Here is a 21,491-nt window from a genome sequence, read left to right as displayed (position 1 = left end):
ATTCGTTTGTATAAAACTCAGACACCTTCAGTGCATCCGTGCGTTCAGCTAATAACCTGGTTTTGCCCTTCAATGCACACATACCTCTGCCTAATGGGGCTGACATAAATAATTCTGCCAGCTCCTCCTTCTTAGAATATAACTTGGGAAACAGGCTGGTCCAAACATATCCTTATTTCAGACCCTCCAAGTGTCCCTATTTTCCAGGGATGTCCCTGATTTAGAGAAGCCGTCCCAGTTTCTGATTTGATCCCGGGATGTCCCACTTTTCCTAAGGATGTCCCTATTTCATCGGAGGGTAAGGAGTTATCTGATGCTTGAGCTGTCTGAAGGCAATCCTATATAAGAAGGGGTTTTTTAATGTTTAATGTTTGACAATGTTTTTATATATGTTGGAAGCTGCCCAGAGTGGCTGGGGCAACCCAGTAAGATGAATAGTAAAATTATCATTATGGAATGGGACGTCCCTATTTTCAGTGGAGAAATGTTGAAGAGCATGTTATTTTGTTTCAGTTAATTTGATGACCAAGGAATTGCGGCAATTAAAACAAAAATTAATAAGGACGGGAGAGGAGAAGAGCACCATCCCAAGTAGCTAAATGTATAAAGGAGTTTCAGTCTTGGGGTGGTTTGGAAGCCAGTCAGAATGGAATAAATTTCTTATTTTTGCTACAGCTGAGAAAACACACACACAAAAAGTCATAGAAGTATATTTATTTCTGTATTTGGGTTCCAGCGTTTGCCTTATTTAAGAAGTGGAGGGGAGAGAGAGATGTAAAATGAGTTCCTCCCCTACCTAAAATCTCTCCCCTCCCATTTCCTGAAGCAAGCTGGATTTTGAACAGAAAAACTCTCAGTTCTAGGAAGGCATCTTATGAAAACAATCAGGGATTTGTTCACAGAAGTGTGCACCAAATCACGGGACCCAAATGAACCAGAGCTCCTCCACATTTCCTTCGTTATGTTCGAACCCTGTTTGGGCAGGACTCCCCAAGCATCAGATCTCTGTTCTGGCCCATGGTGTGGTTGAGGGGTCACAAAATGAAACTGATTGGCAGTTGGTCCAAGTTTGATTAACCAATGTCCATTTTTATGCCATGTGTATTTACTTCCAGTAAGAGGCGGGGCACCTCAGACTCAGGAGCCAAATGTGGCCCTCCACACCTTTCAGTATGGCCCTTGGGTCTATTCGCAGGACACCCTCTTCCCCAGCCACGCCCCCTCTTATCAGACCACATCCTTCTCCAGCCCTGCTTTCCACCCTCCTGAAGTGGTTTTCCCATCTAGAATATGTTTTGAACTCTGATCATGCATCTTGCCTACCTGAATGGAGGAAAGAGGGCAGTGTGTCATTTTGTGTAGAAAATGGTCTGCATTCCTGATACCAGCACCCAATTTTGCAAGGGATGATGATGGTTGCTTGCTTAGAAGGCTTCCAGAAAGAAGTATGATATGAATGGCAGTTGCTTGGGAATACAAGAGTGGGAAGTCTATTGCACTCACAGCCTGCTTGCAGTCTTCCAAGATGCACTGCACAAAACACAATGCAGGAATTGATGGGCTTTTGGTCTGATCCTGCAGGATTTTTCTTAGGTCTTTATGGTGCTCAGATGCAGAAAAATAGATGACTAAGAGGTCACAATAGGGGGGTGTTTTGGTTTGTTTTTCGATTAGTATAGAGAGAATGGACTCACAATTTTTCTCCTTGTTTCATAATACTAGGCGGATCACCCAATGAAAGTGATAGGCACTAAGAGCATAGGAACAGAATAAGAGCCTGTTGGATCAGGCCCAAGGCCAATCCTGTTTCCACAGTAGCCAACCAGGTGCCTAGAAAAAGAAGGCCACTTTGCAGAATCTGAATCTCAATCTCATCCACTATTTTCATGTGTTGGCCACCACTTTCTCTCTAGTTTGTTATGTCTTTCTATATGCTGCACCTTCACCAGAATTGGTTCCAGGATGTTTTTTTACATCATCATGATAGATTGTATCCAGCTAAGTTCTAGTTGGAGTACAGCCACTGAAATTAATGGACCTTAGTTAGTCACATGCGTTCATTTCAATGGGATTACTCTGAGTAGGCTAGCATGGTATAGCGGTTAGTGTATCGGTATAGGACCTTGCAGATTAGGGTTCTTCCTCACTCAGCCATAAAGTACAATGGGTGGCCTTGGACCAGTCACTGTCTCTCAGCCTAACCTGCTACACAGGGTTACGTAGGAATAAAATGGAGAGGGGGTGAACCAAGTTTGCCGCCTTGAGCTCCTTGGAGGAAAGGTAGAAACAACAACAACACTGGATACAACCTAACTAACATTACTAATTAATAATATATCACTCAGTGAAGGTTCTTCTCCCCCATTGTCATTTCCAGAAGATCGCCCCTAGTTGAACTGATGCTTGCCCCACACCTCTTGCAAATACAGGAGCCACTCTCACTTCCTGCCACCTTCGTTCCACAAAAGATGGTGCTGTCCATTTCTCTCTAACACAGCTCTTTTGTCTTTGTGCTTCTTTCAGGAAAACAATGACCACTTTTCTACTAGCCTTTGTGTGTTTGCGAATCATCACTGCAGCTGTCGCTGTGGAAGTTTTAGGTATGTGAGACCTCCGGAGCCATTCTTTAAAATATATGAAGTTTTGTGTGTGGAGAGTGTTAGGCCTTCCTGTGAACAGTATCCTGTTCTCACAGCGGCCAGCCAGCTGCATGTGACAAACCCACAAACAGGACCCAAGCACAAGAGCACTCTCCCTTCCCCTAGTATTCAGAAGCATTACTGCTTCCAAACATGAAGGCAGAACCTAGCCACCAGTGGTGTGAGGTCTATGGACATGGGGCACTAGGCTAGTCCCTTACATGTTCCCAGTAAATTAGAATATTAAAGCCTAGCACCTCCTCCCCAAAGTCTGGGAAGCTTCTGCCCAGCTTAGGGAGAGAGGCACCAGAGCTGTCTTTCCTATTGGGTTTACTGGTGCGTTGCTCCAGGGCGCCAGCCTCTCAGGGGCACCCCAGCGAGTTGGGGAGCTGCACGGCTTTGGCGGCGGCCTCCCCTTTCCCTCCTGCACGTCTGCCAGCTGCGTCCTGTCAGCCATACGGCTGGCGGACATGCAGCTTGCCTCCCAAGCCTCTGCGGGAGGAGAGCGATCGCCACAGAGGCTTAGGATGGAAGCTGCGCCCCGCCAACTATATGGCTGGCTGATGTTCAGCTGCCTTCCTAAGTCCCCACGGGAGGAGAGCAATCCCCGCAGAGGCTTGGGAAAAGGTTGACAACTCTGGGGAATGGGGGGGGGGCGTCAGAGGGATCTTTGCACCATGGCACCGGATATGCTTAAGCCGGCCTTAGGAGGTGCGATGCTCCGACTGAGTCCAGGCCCTCCCACCATCTTCCCAAAGCCTCCCAATTTTGGGAATGAGGCAGAAGGACTCTAGTATCCTGTCCAAGGCCTGGCGCCCCCTTCCCAAAGCCCGGAAGTTTCTGTCCGACTTAGGGAGGTGCGATGTTCATGCGTGCAACATCAGGACATTATGATGTCACACGCATGATGTCGGGGGCCCCATCGCCTTTGTAAGCTGATGCCTCTAGCCCTAACAATGCCCCTATGAAAGATTTCACCACATGCCACCGATAACCACCATGTCTAGCAATGGGCGAATGCTGCTGATTTCTCCCTCTCTCACCTCCTCATCTTCTTGGAACCAGCAGATCATGGTGCCACACTGAGTGTGAGCATACCTTTACGCTCCCCCCTGCGCATTCCCCTGGGAAACACCCTGACCATCCCCTGTTACTACATCGACACATTGGAACACGTCACCACGTCTCCGTTCACCCCGCCTCTGACTCCACGGATCAAATGGAGCAAGCTGTCGGGCGGCAAAGAGGTTGTCTTGCTGGTGGCCATGGATGGGCACGTGAGAATCAACACTGCATACCAGGAGGTGGTCTCTTTGCCCAATTACCCAGCCATACCCACTGATGCCACGCTGGAAATCAAGGCACTTCGCTCCAATGATACCGGTATCTATCGCTGCGAGGTGATACATGGCATTGAGGATAGCCAGGACACCGTAGAGGTGAAGGTAAAAGGTAAGGTTGCATCTTTTCCTGTTGCTGCTGCTACGGCTGACCTTTTTGAGTTGGGTTCTCCAGATGGCCATGCACTTCACACAAGGAGTGGTTGCCAGGGCAAGCTAGCAGGGCTTAATGCACCTTCCACTACTGGCATTACTGCAGCTTACCAGGAGGCGGTGAGTTTGGTGCGGCCCACCGCCACCGACTGCTGTTAGATGCAGGAGAAGTTGGCAACAATGGAAGTTTGCTTCGCTGGGTCTAACTGCACGAGTAGGGGGATTCTGACAGGCCCATGACATTGTTGGGGACTGGGCAGAGGAGGAATGGTGGAGACCGCCTCCCCCTCCTGACCCTTCCAGGGAGAAGGAAGAGGAAGACAGTATAGATTCACAACAGGGGGTTGAGGGAGGTTGCAGCTCAGAGGCTGATGAAGGGGAAAGCTGGGAAATTATGGGAAAGACAGAGCAACACCCGGCTGAAACGTTGTCATTAGAAAGCTTTCCAGGCCCTCCAGATTCCAGAACCCGGAGAGCCTTAAAAGTAGGAGAGCAAAGAGCTCAAAGACAGAGGGCACTTCTCAGCAACCTAGAGGAGATGATGAGAATGATGAATGAGGAAGTGGGAGAGATGCTGGGTGGAGACAACACCATTATCCAAGAGGCTGGGTTCTAGAGCCTCTCTCTGCAAAGACTGAAATTAAAAAAGGCTGTAAGGAACTTTTCCTTGTCTCTATAATTCCTGGGCAACCAGCCGGTAGCCGCTGACAGCATCCTGACAGACATGGGGCAAAACGTTTAACTGCATTCTGTGCTTGCCATGGTAGCAATCCTGCTCACCTATCAATTGGTGTTAAAGGGGGGGGCGTGAACAGACTGATCAAATGGACTTACACATTTAATGTCATGTCAGTTTTGTCCTTTAGGGTTAGATTACAGGTCACCACCGTGATACCTTTCCCCTGCCCATCCTGAAATTTGACTGGAAAGAAACATTGTGTTGTAGCCAATGAGAATAAGTTGCGGTGTGTTCTTGGTTGCAGCATGTGTGTTTGTGTGCGGTGCCCGCAACACTTTCTCCAGTTTGAAGGAGGGCCCATGGGCTCCCAAAAGGGAAATTTATGTGTTTCAGAACTGCAGGGACCCAGAAGCAAGCACACAGGCAATGCTAGATTCTCTGCAGTATCACTCCAGTTCCTGAAAATCCTAAGTCGCTGCCCTCTGCCTCACTTTTATTTAAACTCAACTGGTTTGGGTTATTTACTGATGCATGTGTGTATGTTGGTGAATGTGTTTTCCAGGCATCGTGTTCCATTACAGAGCCATCTCCACCCGGTACACTTTGGACTTTGAGAAGGCCAAGCAGGCCTGCATCCAGAACAGTGCTGTCATTGCAACTCCAGAACAGCTCCAGGCTGCCTACGACGATGGCTTTGACCAGTGTGATGCTGGATGGTTGGCTGATCAGACAGTCAGGTAAGTGCTGGCAGGGAATTATATGAACAAACCACAGGGGAGAAATTAGCCATTGGGGAAAACTCAGGTTATCATGAACAAGGAATCAGAAAAGGGTCAGAGGTCATTGTGACTAGGGGCTGTTCAACATTGAATTTTGCTTCTTGCAGCTGTATTCTGCAACATGGCATTGGGTATATTGTTGATTTTCCTGCTCTTTTTGTACTGCAGTACCTGTTGGGTTATGGAGATGTAGCTTTTTGACCCATATACCCTCATTTCATTCACACCAGTGGACATCACAACGAATGTCACTGGACGTCGCTATTCTTCCATCTTTTCTGCACATGTGTGCTTCTTTTCCCTCATGATTCCCCCCTGAAAACAGCAGGGAAGAACTGCATGTGGGAATGTCATCCCAATTTTCATCACTTTGCTCCTGCAATTTCCCAGGTGAACGGAACATTATTATTTTTTCCTCAATCAGATCAAGGGATGCACATTGGCCTTTTCTCTCAAATTTCATATAGATGCTAAAGAGGTTTGGAGTGGTGGTGACTGACCAGGAACAACACCTGGGGGTTGTAGTGGATAACTCAGTGAAGATATTGAGCAAGTGTGTGATAGCTGTGAAGGTGGAGAAGTCCATGTTAGGGACTGGAAATTAAACAACCAATATCACAATACAACTCTATGTTGTAACCACACTTGGAATACTATGTACACTTCTGGCCATCTCATCTCCACAAGGAAGTTGTAGAGCTGTAGCAGGTTCAGAAAAGAGTAATCAAAATGATCGAGGGGCTGGAGCAACTCCCTATGCGGTTGTAACATTTGGGGGTTTTTTATTTAGAGAAAAGGCAATTGAGTGGGTATGTGATGGAGGTGTCTAAGATCATGCATGGCATAGGGAAAGTGAATAGAGAGGTGGTTTTCTCCCCCTCTCTCATACTTTTAGATCCTGGGGATTCAGCATAGATAATATAATTTACTTCTTCATGTAGTGCTGTCAAACTATGGAAACTCCTCCCTCAGGGTGCAATGATGGCTACCAACTCGGATGGCTTTAGAGGAGGATTAGACAAATCTATGAGGTCAACACTGTATATGGCTTGGCTACTAACCCTGATGCCTATGTTCTACCTCCACTGCTGTTGGTAGTATATCAAGTGGGGACAGCTGCTGTTGCCTTCAGGTTCTGCTTCCAGGCTTCCCATGAGCATCTGGTTGGCTACTGTGAGGATGCTGGACTAGGTGGGCTTTTGATCCAGCTGCTAGGCTCTTCATACATGCATAGGTGTATATCCAAATTCTGCTTAGGTTCCCTTTGCTCTTCAAGATACTACCTCCACCCCAGCACCATACAGTAAACAGTATTTCTCCACCCTACCCCCAGGCAACACAGTCTCTTCTTCTCACTGAATCTCTCACTGAATCAGGTACCCAATGCACCATCCCCGGGAAGGTTGTTATGGTGACAAGGATGAGTTTCCTGGAGTGAGAACATACGGTGTTCGTGAGACGGATGAGACGTACGATGTGTATTGTTATGCAGAAGAAATGGAAGGTAATTGTTTCTTACTTCTTTAACACTTATTCACTCCATTTGCCACCTCAAGGTACTCTTGTGGTGCAGCAGAACCCTGGGTGACTTTACATTCATGAGTTAGCTTCTCCAAGTGCTCCAGGTTATCATTTTGAATAAAATATACATGCAATCTTATCTGCCCCAGTGGTGGTGAACCTCCAGCCCTTGGAAGAAACTTCACCTGTCACCTCTCCCCATTTAGACCACAAAGCCATTTTCTCCAAGCCATGACTACGTGCCCCACATCTGATGTCATATGTGATGCCCGGTGTCAGGCAGGTAAAGGTGGCTGCAGGGGAGGAGGGGAGGATTAAACTCCCCAGGGGAACTGGCTGGCCTTGTAGATTGTAGGATTGAACCCCATTCCCCAGGCATCAGCTGAGTTGAGTCTTGCTTGGTTCAGTCTCGCATCAGCCAGTTCAAATGGCATTTTAGTGGAAACTCTAACTATATAAGCCTCCTTGGCTTTCATCCAGTATCTTCAAACTATCTTTCCTATTCATGACATGCTTGTCATTTTGAATCTCCCCACCTCTGTTCTCTTTGACCCCTTGACCCTGTGAACCATCTAAGAAAAGGCCAAGATCACTGTGTAAAAAGGAAAAGATGCAAACCTTCGGCTAATCCTTGGTTTAAATATTTTAGATTACTGAAGTTTGTGGGAGAGCTTCTCCTGCAAATTCCAAAGATTTCAGAAGGCCACGGCAACTCAGATCAGGGCCTTTAGTGTGGCTGTCCCTGTTTTGTGGAATAGCAATCCTGTCAAGACACAACAGGTGACCACTATCTCCACTTTCCAGAAACAGTTGAGGACATTTTTGTCCCAACAGACTTTCCCAGCTAGATAAATGAGTCTTGACCATGAGTCTCCAATTGTTAGGGTTTGGGCTCTTGTTGTTTTTGTGCTTTTAACTATCTTGTGTGTAAATTGCCTTGAGACAGTGGTTTAGAGGGCAATTAATGAATCAATTACAATAAATAATAATTGCTGTGTGTGATTGCAGGGAAAGTCTTCTACGCCACCTCCCCAGAGAAATTCAGCTTCCCGGAAGCTGCAGAGAAATGCCACCGCCTCGGCGCTCGTTTGGCAACAACGGGAGAACTGTACTTGGCCTGGAAAGATGGGATGGATGTCTGCAGCGCTGGCTGGCTGGCAGACCGCAGCGTCCGGTATCCCATCAACAAGGCACGCCCCACCTGTGGTGGCGGCCTGGTCGGGGTGCGCACCGTGTACCTCCACGTCAACCAGACAGGGTATCCTCACCCCCATTCCCGCTATGATGCCATCTGCTATGCTGGTAAGTGCTGGGTCCCAAGTTATTTCTTCATACTTTCCTAGATGCAAGAGTACAGAAGCATGAGAGTCATCAGCCAATCTCCAGTAGCAGTCAGTGGGTTATCTAACCTCCTGTCACCATCAGAACTTGCCCCTTTACTGGGTGGAAGAGGTGATAGGGCTGGGAGAGACACCCATTGTCAGGGACTGGACTGAGGGGAACGGGACTGAGGAGGAATGGTGGAGGCCGCCTGCCCTCCCCTTGAACCTTTTAGAGAAGAGGAAGGCAGTAATACTGGCTAACACCAATAAAATTACAGTAAAAACAGAAGGGGGGACAATTTAAAATACAGGTTAAAATGCAATTTAAAATGCAGCCTCATTTTAAAAGTAGCCCATAGATCAAAACCATAAGGGGAGGGAAACATAAGGGTCAGACTGAGTCCAAACCAAAGGGCAGGTGGAACAGCTCTGTCTTGCAGGCCCTGCGGAAAGATGTCAAGTCCCGCATGGCCCTAGTCTCTTGTGACAGAGCGTTCCATCAAGTCGGGGCCAGTACTGAAAAGGCCCTGGACCTAGTTGAGACCAATCTAACCACCTTGCAACTTGGGAGCTCCGAAATGTTGTCATTTGTGGACCTTAAGGTCCTCCACGGGGCATACCAGGAGAGACGGTCCCGTAGGCGGTCCCGTATTGAGTTACAGCAGTGATTTGAGGAAGGTCACAGCTCAGAGACAGGTAAACAGAAGAGTTGGGAGGTGTTGGGAGAACAGAAGGGGGAGACAGAGACAGAGCAGCCAGCTGACATGTTATCACTGGAAAGCATTCCCGACCCCCCTTCTCCCAAAACCCAGCGGCATTGAAAGTGGAAGAGCAAAGGACTCAAAGACAATTAGCCCCTGGTGGCCACCATAAGGGGAAGTGCTGTTACTAGGAAGGGAGGGAGGAGGAGCTCAGCTGGAGCAGCACCATTAATCTAAGAGGCAGCATAAATGAGCCTCTCACTGTGAATACTGAACAAAGACTCGGTAAGAGCTTCCTTGTCTACTTCCTTGGCTGTCTGATGTGAGCAGGGGAGGATCAGAATTCACTGAAGCCTGGCACCCATGGAGAGCCACTGGTAGTCAGTGTGGACAATACTGAGCGAGATCCGTCCACCGTGTAAATTTCCTATAAACCCCCCTGATGTAGCATTGTTTCAGGACTTTGGGGGACCTAAGGCTGTAGCCTGGCAATGCTTTGTATTCATCCATTGCATTCATATCCCATGAATCCTCACTCTTTCACCCTAGGTCGCGACTTGGACACAATCATCCATGAGAACTTTACCGGTGAGATAATTGATGAATTGGGCAGTGGCTTCACCATCCAGACAGTCACTGAGACAGATGTTGAGCTGGAATTTGCACGCAACGCCACTGAGGAGGAGGCCCGAGGCAGCATTGCCACCTTGGAGCCAATAGACTTTACCGCCTCAGAGGTGGACGAAGGCTTCACAGCAACACCAGATCTCTTTGTTACTAGCTTCATTGAAGAGGCAGAGAACAGGACAGATGTGGGGATCTGGGAGGGTCTAGAAAACGCCACCTTCTCACTCCTAGATGCTCTTCCCACCACTGATACCCTGGAGGTGAGCTCGGTGGAAGACAGCTTGTGGGCTACCGTCACGCCAGGAGTAGACTCCACCTTGCCATTTACCGAGGAAGATCAAATTGTGCCGGGAACAGCTGCTCCTGATATTGGACTCATTCCTGGGCAACCCATTTCTCCCACAGGTATGTGGCAATGCCTAGTGCTATATGCAAATGCAGGGTAACAAAATCCACCTGATTCAGTAGCCCAGTGCGGTCCACAACAAATCACATAAGAATGTAAGAAGAGCCTGCTGGATCCGGCAAAGTCCCATCCAGTCCAGCATCCTGTTCTCACTGTGGCCAACCTGAAACCCGCAAGAGGGACCCGATCACACCTAGAAATGGACAAGTCTGGCAATTCCAGTTTCCAATTTTCCAATCCAGTGATCACTTCTCCATAATTCTCCATCAGCTAGGAAACCTTCAAAAAAATGACCCCATGAAAAATTGTCAGCATTTTAGTTGCATTTTTCTGAATACACACGTTTTTGCATGCAATTGCCCCTAATCTAATGCAGATTTTGTATATGGATTTCACTGAGACACACACTATTATGCATACTTTCCCCTAATGTATGAATTTGGGGGCACATGTTGGGTTGGAGAGCTTCATCGCAAAATTCAGAGGTGTGAATTTCAAAGAATAGCTGCTTTCCATATTGTTTTAAGAAGTGCAGATTGGGTAGGTTCACATCAAAAGGAAAAAGCTAACTGAATTTCTCCTACACCCCTAATCACAAAAATTTCAAGGAAAACAGGATGGAGCCAAAACCAGTGACATACACTCATCCTCCAGAGGGAACTGCTTTTGGAGTCAGTTTCAGTTCTCCGGAAACACATATTGAAATTGCAGAAATATTAGCACATCCCTAGGGGAAATGCAATGCAAGTGTTGATGGGTTCATGCCCTGTTGCCCCTTCAGTTGTTTTTTCTTTTCCTTCAACAGGTGTCATCTTTCATTACCGGCCATCCACCAACAGGTATTCCCTGACTTTTGTCAAAGCTCAGCAAGCTTGCCTGGATAACAATGCTGTGATTGCCACTCCTGAACAGCTGCAGGCAGCCTATGAGAATGGTTACGATCAGTGTGATGCTGGCTGGCTGAGAGACCAGACGGTCAGGTAAGGACAGATGATGACCCAGCAAGTCCAATGGGAAGGTTAATGAGGAGGATATTTTTAGCCTGCAGGATACATGATGAAGTAGTGGGATGGATGCCATCTTCAAGCATTTGAAGAGCTGTTGCGTTGATGATGAAGCCAATTTGTTTTCTATTGCTCCAGAGAATAAGGATCTGAATTAGTGAGTTCAAATTACAAGAAAGAGGGTTTCAGCTAAAGCAGGGGTAGGGAACCTTGGGTCTCCCAGATGCTGCTAAACTATAACTCTTGCCTTCCTTGACTTCTGGCCATATTAGCTGGACTTGATGAGAGCTGGAGTCCGAGAACATCTGGAGATGAACAAGGTCTATGTCTCTGACTTGATGGGAATTGGAGTCCAATAGCATCTGGAAGGCAATGGGGTGGTGGCTCCGCCCACCTGTCAACATGGCACAAGGTGGGGGGCAGCTCAGAATCCAGCCTGATAGCAAGCTCCTCTGCTCTCCCCTAAGTACTATAACTGTTGCTTACAGAGAGCTGGTGTGACATAAGTGGCTAATATTTTGCAAATCCCAGAGCAAATTGCATGCAGCTGCCAGTCTCAGTGTCAGTATTTGATCAGATGATTCTTCTAAGACTGGAATGGTTCTTGTAAGATGATGTTGGCTGTGCCACAGGCGTGCATCTCTAAAAAACAAAAAAGGATTATATTTTCTTTAGACCTCTTGTTTCTTCTCATATGCAGATATGATTATTATTATTATTTATTACTTATACCCCATCCATTTGGCTGGGCCTCCCCAGCCACTCTAGGCAGCTCCCAACAGAATATTTAAAACACGGTAAAACATCAGTCATTAAAAACTTCCCTAAACAGGGCTGTCTTCACGTGTTTTCTAAAAGCCAGGTAGTTGTTTATTTCCTTCACATCTGATGGGAGGGCATTCCACAGGGTTTAAGCATTTAATGAAACTAAAATACATACAATTAATAAATGAATGTTCATTTAACTGAGTGGCGTTGCTGGTGATCTCATTTCTACTATTGCTACTATCTCTACCATCAATATATTGATCTACATTGGGCAAAGGCAGTGGCTCAGTGGGAGAGCATCTGCTTTGCATGGAGAGGGACCCAGGTTCAATCCCTGACATCTCCAGGTTGGGCAAGGAATATCTCCTGCCTGAAACCCTGGAGAGCTACTGCCAGGCACTTTGGACAACACTGAGCAACATGGTCTGCCTTGTTATGAATCAACTTCCTATGGCCACTACTGAGAAGGTGATGTTTCTCATGTGGCCAATCTAATTGAGCTTACAGTCATGCCTGTGCCATTCCCACATCCATTCTGCATTGTGAGGAGACATTTCTTTAGTGTGGCTTTATCTGTACTTCGGATCTCCTTGCCTATTGACAACTAGGCAGGTGCCCTTGGTGAAGGTTTTTAAGCGCCTGCAGCCCTCAATGCCTTTTTTGCAGCTCTCAGCAACATTTGACACCCTCCAGCCTTTGCACTCCCTTCCCAAAGTTGGGTAATCAAGGAGATGGTTTTTGGGAAGGAGGTTGTGAGGGCCCTGGCAGGGTCCAAAGTCCTCCTGTCTCCTTCCCAAAGTCTGATTTGCACTTTCCCAGCCTTGGGAAGGAGGAAGGAGGGCTCTAGGACTCTGCCAGAGCCTCACTCCTCACTTAGTGGGCTTTGGGAAGGCAGTGTGGAGCCTGGGGGTGGGTGCCATATTTTGGCCTCACTCTGCCCCACACATGCCAAGGCTGCTTCCAAAGTACTCTTGCCCCTCACTTTGTATGAAAAGCTGGGCTGCCCTTAAACTTTTATTATTTTCTTTACACAGTCATTACAATACATTAATCAACATATAAACCTTTTTGCTCTGCCAAGCAAAATTTATTGGTTAAAAGTTGGGCTGCCCTGTTTTAGACACCTGCTGAAAACTTTTTTTGTTTTGTTTTGCCAAGCATACAGTGGTACCTTGGGTTAAGTACTTAATTCATTCCGGAGGTCCATTCTTAACCTGAAACTATTCTTAACCTGAAGCACCACTTTAGCTAATGGGGCCTCCTGCTGTTGCCGCGCCGCCAGAGCACAATTTCTGTTTTCCTCCTGAAGCAAAGTTCTTAACCTGAGGTACTATTTCTGGGTTAGCGGAATCTGTAACCTGAAGCGTATGTAACCTGAGGTACCACTGTACCTAGAAATATAATGAGTTACCCTATATTTCTTTCAAAAGTGTTGTTAAGTTCATATTTGCTTTTAACGGTGGTTGTTTCATGCATATTTGTTTGTAATTGGTTTGTGGATCTTAGCTGTGTTTTATTTACAGCTTTATTCTGCACACCACACAGAGAGCTCTTTGATCAAGGGGTTCATATATCTTCTAAATAGATAGATGGGTGAGATCCTGGGTAAAAAATTAACAAATGTCTTTAATGGCCAGGTACCCTATTGTGGTTCCGCGGAGCAAATGTGAAGGAGACAAAGATGACATCCCAGGTGTACGGACATATGGCATGCGCCCAGCATCCGAGATGTTTGATGTCTACTGCTATATTGACAGACTGAATGGTAAGTTTTCTTCCATAATTCCTGAGTTGGAGGTAGGGGAGTAAAGTGCATTTGAATGTATTCATGTGCCAGACACAGTTCCAGATTTACGTATAAGCTAAACAAGCTATAGTTTAGGGCCCCGCTCTCTTGGGGGGCCCAAAAAAAATTAAAGGGAAAAAACTGGATGTATATTTCCAAAATATAAGATAAAAAACAAATAAAATTAAAGAGTGCTTGTAGACTGATGATCAGGCAGTATAGATTAAGGGTGTGAGTCTTATGCCTACTGATTGATTTCATGTAATACATAATTTATTTATTTTGATCCCATTATAAATCTACTGTAGAAAAATATTCATCTTTATTATTTAGTAGGCCTATATTATTATTAACTAGTACGTACAGTTCCCTATTACCCCCACTTACTACTGTAATACTATATATAAATATTATAATTATTCAACACAAAAAACAGCGACAATTTGTTGTTGACAAAGGACAGCTGGACATATAAAGGACCCCATTACCTTCAGTAGCTTAGGGCCTCATCAAACCTAAATCTGGCCCTGGCCAGACATGTTAATATTCTGGTTGCCTCACCTCAAAAAGGATATTGTAGAGTTGGAAAAGGTTTAGAAAAGGGCAACCAAACTGATCAAAGAGACAACGCGCCCCCTATGAAGAAACGCTACAGCATCTGGGACTTTTTAGTTTAGAGAAAAGGCAAGTAAGAGTGACACAGTAGAAGTTTATAAAATCACACCTGGCATGGAGAAAGTGGTTGGAGAGATACATTTTCCTCTCTCTCCCATGGCACTCATAAACATCCAATGGAACTGAATGCTGGAAGACTCCATCTTCCGTCAAGGTGGTTTAACCATTTTTAACGATCAGCTTGGTTTGCCAAGCTGTTTGACTATTCCAAAATGGCAAACCGACTGGAAAGCTCAGGGATCAAGAAGACAAAAACTTCAAGAAAGAATGGGGAAAAATTACTTAGCAGACCACTGTAAGCAGGTGAAAACATTAGCAGGATTTTAATCTAACTTGCAGTGTAACAAATACTATGGACAATATGGATAGATACAAAATATAGACTATGAAATGATATGCAGTTGAAACCGTTGACAATAGGACCCATGGAGGGGATGGGAAAATCTTGAGATTCAGATAAATCTTTCTATATGGATATGTATTTGGTTTTGTTATAAATTTATATTTTTAAAATCAAATAAAAATGATTAAAAAAACAACAATTTTTAACAATCAAACCTTCTTCCTGGGGAACCCTGGGGAACCTTTCTGAGGGGAATAGGGGTCTCCTAAGAATTCTCAGTACCTTTGCCTATATTTCCCAGGATTTTGGAGGAAGCCATGACTGTTTAAATTGGGATGGCGATGCTTTAAATGTATAGTGCAGGTGGGACCCGCATTAGTAATCTCACTGTCCCCCATGGTGAAATTTCATCACTTACATAATTTGCGTATTTAATTACATAAATTATGTTCTCATTACATTAATCCACCCCACGTATTTCAGTGCAGAGGATGCAAATATGGAGGAATGTAATCAATCAAGTACCATTTGCGGACTGAAGGCAAAGGTGAACAGCAATCATATTTGCTGGATTAATTTATGTTCTACACATGGGACGAATAAGGGAATGTCAGTAATTTCCACCCCCCATTTCCATTTCCATAGGACCTCTCCAATATATCTAGCCAAAACTCACACGCTTACTATTTTATCCCTAGGTGAGGTCTTCTTCGCAACACAACCAGACCAGTTCACCTTACAGGAAGCTCAAGAATACTGTCAGAGCCAGAATGCTACACTGGCTTCAACTGGTCAACTCTATGCAGCCTGGAAGCTGGGTCTGGATAACTGTCGGGCTGGCTGGCTGGCTGATGGCAGCCTTCGATATCCCATTGTTCACCCACGTCCTGCGTGTGGCGGGGAGAAGCCTGGTGTGAGGACCACCTACCTGTATCCCAATCAGACGGGATTCCCTGATCCTCAGTCAAAGCACCACGCTTTTTGTTTCAGAGGTACTGTCTGGGAGAGTGCTGTTATGATCAGGTCATGCTCACAGGCTTCCCACAGGCCTCTGTGAGAACAGGATGCTGGACCAGATGGGCTTTGAGCTAGCAGGCTCTTCTTCTGATGTTCTTGTGTCTCTAGCCAGTGTAGTGTAGTGGTTAAGAGCGGTAGACTTGTAATCTGGTGAACCGGGTTCGCGTCTCCGCTCCTCCACATGCAGCTACTGGGTGACCTTGGGCTACTCACACTTTTCTGAAGTCTCTCAGCCCCACTCACCTCACAGAGTGTTTGTTGTGGGGGAGGAAGGGAAAGGAGAATGTTAGCCTCCTTCGAGACTCCTTCGGGTAGTGATAAAGCGGGATATCAAATCCAAACTCTTCCTCCTCCTCTTCTTCTTCTTCTTCTTCTTCTTCTTCTTCTTCTTCTGTGACTCATCACAGAAAGTTTTTCAAGCACTACAGGGCCAGAATAATACCACATGATGTATTCCAGAAGAGAAGAACTATGTAAATTGTTTTAAAATGGTGAAACTGTCAGCCACTTTGAGTCCAAGCCTGGGGAAAAGGCAGGATTTTGATATTGATAGTGATATTGGTATTGGTATTGATCTTGTTAATAATTTTATTATTTGTACCCTGCCCATCTGACTGGGTCACTCCAGCGTATCCAGAAGCATAATAAAACACAAGACATTAAGAACTTCCTTATACAGTGGTACCTCAGGTTACATATGCTTCAGGTTACATACACTTCAGGTTACAGACTCCGCTAACCCAGAAATAGTGCTTCAGGTTAAGAACTTTGCTTCAGGATGAAAGCAGAAATTGTGCTCCGGTGGCGTAGCAGCAGCAGGAGGCCCCATTAGCTAAAGTGGTGCTTCAGGTTAAGAACAGTTTCAGGTTAAGAACAGACCTCTGGAACGAATTAAGTGCTTAACCCAAGGTACCACTGTACAGGGTTGCCTTCAGATGTCTTCTAAAGGTTGTATAGTTATATATCTCCTTAACATCTGATGGGAAGATGTTCCACAGGGAGGGTGCCACTGCCAAGAAGACCCTCTGCCTGGTTCCCTGTAACCTCACTTCTTGCAGTGAGGGAACCACCAGTAGGCCCTCGGAACCAGATCTCAGTGTCTGGGCTAATGACGGAATAGTAAAAGTAAAAATAAAAAACAGCAACAAACAAACAAACAATGTAAGACTTTTAGCTGAGGAAATGAAATATGGGGATCATGATAGACTAATGAGAATTACATTGAGTTGGGCATTATTCATTCAGAACTGAGAGTATTCCAAAAATTCTCCCCACACTAAACAGGGTAGACATAAGACCTCTGAGACAGACAGGACACTCTTGGATATTCACTGTGATGTTTTTTGTCTTTCAGCTCAACCATCTCAGTATGAGGGCATAGAGGAAGAGCTCATTTCAGCCCAGCTAGTTCCTGGGGTCGAGGAAGTCCCTTCTGGGGAGGAAACAACTGTGGAAATGGAGTTTGCCACTGATTCTGAAAATCAGACCGAGTGGGGAACAGAAGTATTTCCAACAAACATATCATTGTTATCTGGTATGTTGGGCTCCATGGTTATAACTTTGCAGCCCTATTCAGAGGTGGCTGTAACCGTGTGCTTCCTACGTGTGGTGGACATAATGATGCATGTAGACCAAGGGTGGGGAACTTATGGTCTCCAGATGTTGTTGGCCTATAAGCCATGCTGACTGGGACTGGTGGGAGTTGGAGTCAACAACATCTGGAAAACAAGTGCTATGAAGAATGGTTGAAGGAACCAGGGGAGAAGACAAAATTGAGGAGACATGATAGGGCTGTTCAAATAGCCAGAGGAACGTGACAAAGAACAGGACAAAGATTTCTTCCCTGGTGCGCCAGAGAACAAGACTAGATCCAAAGAACTCAATTGGATGGTAGATGTAGAGAAGGTGCCTGCCTGATATATAATAGGGGGGATCTCCAAAGCGTAGCCACACTTAAAGGCCCAATTCTGACATTGTACAGAACAGACCTGCTGACAGGATGCCTTTTCCTGCAGAATACAGCAATAAGTGTGGCACATAGCGGATGAGAGGATCTTTTAGGTATTCTGGGTATCCTGATTGCAGGCTGCATAAGGCTTTGTATGGCAGTACCAGCACCTAGAAGTTTAACCAGTGGCTAAATGGCAGCCAATGCAGTTCTTTCCACAGCAATATGGTGATATTCTGCCCTAATGAACAGCCAGGTCTCTGTATTTTGCACTAGCTGCAGCTTCCAGCTCAGCCTAAAGGGCAACCCCATATAGAGCACATTGCAGTACAGGCAACTCCCCCATTTACGCATGTTCAATATGTGCATGACCGTGCATACGTGAGTTGCTCCAAACCTGTAAGTGAGCTGAAAACATCACAAAAATGTTCCAAAAAGGGACAGAATGGGGCAGTTGCAGGCTTTTTCCAGTGGTGTTTCAAATATATGCGATTTCACGGACATGCGTCCCCCCTCAGAATGTGACCCCCACATAAATGGGGGGCTGCCTGTAATCTAATCTGCCAATGACCAGCACATAATCAACAGTGGAACAGGAGATATCTGCAGTGAAAAGGATCCAGTAGCAGGCAGTGGGTGAGACCTTCTGCTTGAGTTCCTGGGCTGCCATAGCTAGTGAGAGATGACAATGGACAACTGATATTGAAAAGAGTTCAAGCTGATGTTTCTCTTTATATCATGTGAGAAAATATCATAGTGTCCTTGAACAATATTTGTTTAATGTTCTCTCTCTTTTTCTCTCTCCCACACACTTCTTTTTTTAAGTGATTCCATCAGCTGTTGCTCCTATTGATGCCATACCTAGTGAGACAAGTGTAGAAGCTCCAATCACACAAACATCTGCTTCTGGGTGGACATCTGGAGCTCCAGATACAAGTGGAATGTATGAACCTAGTGGAGAACACTCTGGATTTGGAGAAAGCGAGTTTCCTTCTGGAGCCACAGATTTCAGCGGACTGCCTTCTAGTGAGAGTGGCCTACCATCAGGAGACATAAGTGGCCTGTCTTCCGGTGATATTGAAGTCAGCATTTTACCTTCTGGAGATGAAGAACTGACATCAGGGATTGGCTCAGGAATCCAAGAGCGAGTACCTGGACTTCAAGAAGGCAAAGGGATTCCAGAAATCAGTGGGTTGCCTTCTGGATTCAGTGGAGATGGTTCTGGTGTGGACTTTTTCAGTGGCTTACCATCTGGAGAGTATGATTACAGTGGTCTCCCATCTGGATTTCCTACCGTGTCCCTTGTCAATGCCACATTGGTGGAAGTTGTCACCACAGCAACGGACAAGGAAGTTGAAGGGAAAGGAACAATTGGTGTCAGTGGAGATGGAGACTTATCAGGGTTGCCCTCTCCTGGATGGGACATGAGTGGCATAACCAGTGGGTTACCCTCAGGATTTGATGTCAGTGGAATACCTGACATCAGTGGGTTTTCCTCAGGACTTGATATCAGTGGGGAGCTGCCTAGGATACCTGATTTCAGTGGATTACCATCTGGACTTGACGCTAGCGGACAACCATCTGGCCTACCAGATATTAGCGGGTTGTCCTCAGGAATTGACTTCAGTGGGGAACATTTTGGGATACCTGATATAAGTGGCTTTGTGGACTTAAGTGGCCAAGCTTCTGGTACTGATGGAAGTGGCGAGCCTTCAGGGGTTACCTTCATAGATGCCAATTTGTTTGAAGTGACAACTCCTTCAGCTAAAGAAGAAGAAGGCAAAGGATTTGTAGAAATGAGTGGGTTGTCTTCAGGAGATGAAGATCTATCAGGCACAGTGTCTGGAATGTTAGATGTGAGTGGTCAGCCTTCTGGCCAAATAGACTTCAGTGGGTGGACTTCAGGATCTCATGAAATTAGTGGACTTCCAAGTGGACTAACAGACATTAGTGGTGAAAGTTCTGGTGTTGGTCTCATCAGTGGCTTGTCATCTGGAATTTATGATTACAGTGGGCTCACGTCTGGGTTTCCCACGGTCTCCCTTGTAGATACAACTTTGGTGGAAGTTGTAACACAGCCATCAGTTGCCCAGGAATTTGGAGAAGGGACATCTGGGGTATTAGAAATCAGTGGATTTCCTTCAGGAGATAGGGAGGCATCTGGAGAACCATACGATGTGACAACAGTTAGCGGCTATCCATCAGGAACAACTGACATCAGTGGAACATCATCGGGTGTTCCTTATTTCAGTGGAGAAATTGCTGGTGTCACTGACCTAAGTGGAGAGTCTTCAACTGTAGCTGGTGCTAGTGGTGATGCCTCTGGAATCCCAGAAATCACCTTAGTAACTTCTGATCTTATAGAAGCTGTGACAAGCCCTGCAGTTTCACAGGAAATGGCTGGAGGAACAGAGGCAATGCATCCCCATTTTTCTGAATCAAGTGGGGAAACCTCCACAACTGGTGGAGAGACTTCTGCATATCATGAAAGTACCATAAGCCCACCTGAATATCATGATATTAGTGGTGAAACATCCACATTTCATGAAGCTGGTGTAGAAACCTCTACTATTCATGAAACCAGTGGTGAGATATCCACATTTCATGAAGCTGGTGTAGAATCCTCAACTGTTCATGAAACCAGTGGTGAGATATCCACGTTTCATGAAGCTGGTGTAGAATCCTCAACTGTTCATGAAACCAGTGGTGAGATATCCACGTTTCATGAAGCTGGTGCAGAATCCTCAACTGTTCGTGAAACCAGTGGTGAGATATCCACGTTTCATGAAGCTGGTGTAGAAACTTCCACCATTCATGAAACAAGTGGTGAAGCATCAGCATTACCAGACAGCCACCCTGAAATGCCAACCCTTTATGAAACGGGTAGTGAAACATCAGCATTGCCTGAAAGCCATACAGAAACATCTGGAGTACCTTATTTCAGTGGATTGCCCTCTGAGGCACTTGAAGAAAGAAGCCAGATTCATGGGGATAGTTCTGGGCCACCCCCTGACCCTGCCTCTGATGTTCCAGAGAAATCTCTGCTGCCAGATAGTCTACCAGGAACCAGTGAACCAGATGCTGAATTAACTGCACACTCCAAGCATCTAGAAGAAGGCCAGGTTGAAACAGAGGCCTATACACACAAAATACCAGGTTCGGAAACAGAAGGTGCAGCTTTCCCAGAGGTTCCACCAACACCTCCGACTGCCACTGATGTCCTGCCTGAAGTTTCACCAGAGGTTACAGATGAGACAGAATCTACTACACAAGGTACAGTTAAAAATATACAGTGGAACCCCCAATAGCCAGCCTTGGTTATCTGAATCTCCAGAATGCTCACACTCCCTGAGGTGGAATGTACACACATATTTTAAAAATTTGTGAAAATGCATTTTTTTTTAATGATATTTTATTAAATTTCCACAATAAAAAAATTTATAAACAATAAATAGGAAAAACACAAGAAAGATACAAAACCACAAAAATACAAAAATACAAAAGTACAAACACTTAACATAAAAAAGAAGGAAAAAAGAAAAGACTCTTTTCAAATTCATATCCTTCATAGCCTTATTTTCTTGACTTCCACCCGCCCTCCTTTCTTGTATTCCACTTCAAATTTAATTTAGCAAATTCATTTATATTAGTTTTATCCTTTGAAAATTCCTTCAAATATTATATTATTCAAATTTTCATCCAATATCTATCCCTTCTTTCATATTTTTATTTATCTTAATCACTTGAACCTCTTCTTCTCATTTCAGTGTCCTCAACATTCAA

The 21,491-nt window shown here is 45.5% G+C and overlaps 1 protein-coding gene across 7 annotated transcripts in view; it reads left to right on the top strand.

The window, feature by feature from the left end:
• ACAN (aggrecan) overlaps window positions 1-21,491 on the top strand; it is an 83,660-nt gene that overhangs the window by 38,546 nt on the left and 23,623 nt on the right. For 5 of the 7 annotated variants that reach the window (XR_014150832.1, XM_081838641.1, XM_081838636.1 and 2 more), the window contains 11 exons: window positions 2,524-2,600; window positions 3,705-4,091; window positions 5,374-5,548; window positions 6,967-7,094; window positions 8,120-8,413; window positions 9,684-10,166; window positions 10,973-11,147; window positions 13,577-13,704; window positions 15,442-15,735; window positions 17,115-17,294; window positions 18,534-20,981. Coding sequence is in view for 6 of the 7 variants with exons in the window: in XM_081838641.1 (XP_081694767.1) it covers window positions 2,531-2,600; window positions 3,705-4,091; window positions 5,374-5,548; window positions 6,967-7,094; window positions 8,120-8,413; window positions 9,684-10,166; window positions 10,973-11,147; window positions 13,577-13,704; window positions 15,442-15,735; window positions 17,115-17,294; window positions 18,534-20,981 (4,762 nt within the window). In the remaining variant the exon portion in view is untranslated. The remainder of the gene's footprint in view (window positions 1-2,523; window positions 2,601-3,704; window positions 4,092-5,373; window positions 5,549-6,966; window positions 7,095-8,119; window positions 8,414-9,683; window positions 10,167-10,972; window positions 11,148-13,576; window positions 13,705-15,441; window positions 15,736-17,114; window positions 17,295-18,533; window positions 20,982-21,491) is intronic. The other 2 variants (XM_081838639.1, XM_081838640.1) reach the window with 1 other exon arrangement.

The sequence above is a fragment of the Podarcis erhardii genome, assembly GCF_964252035.2.
Source record: "Podarcis erhardii genome assembly, chromosome: 14".
Classification (NCBI taxonomy): domain Eukaryota; kingdom Metazoa; phylum Chordata; class Lepidosauria; order Squamata; family Lacertidae; genus Podarcis; species Podarcis erhardii.
This window is presented reverse-complemented; position numbering and strand designations above follow the sequence as displayed.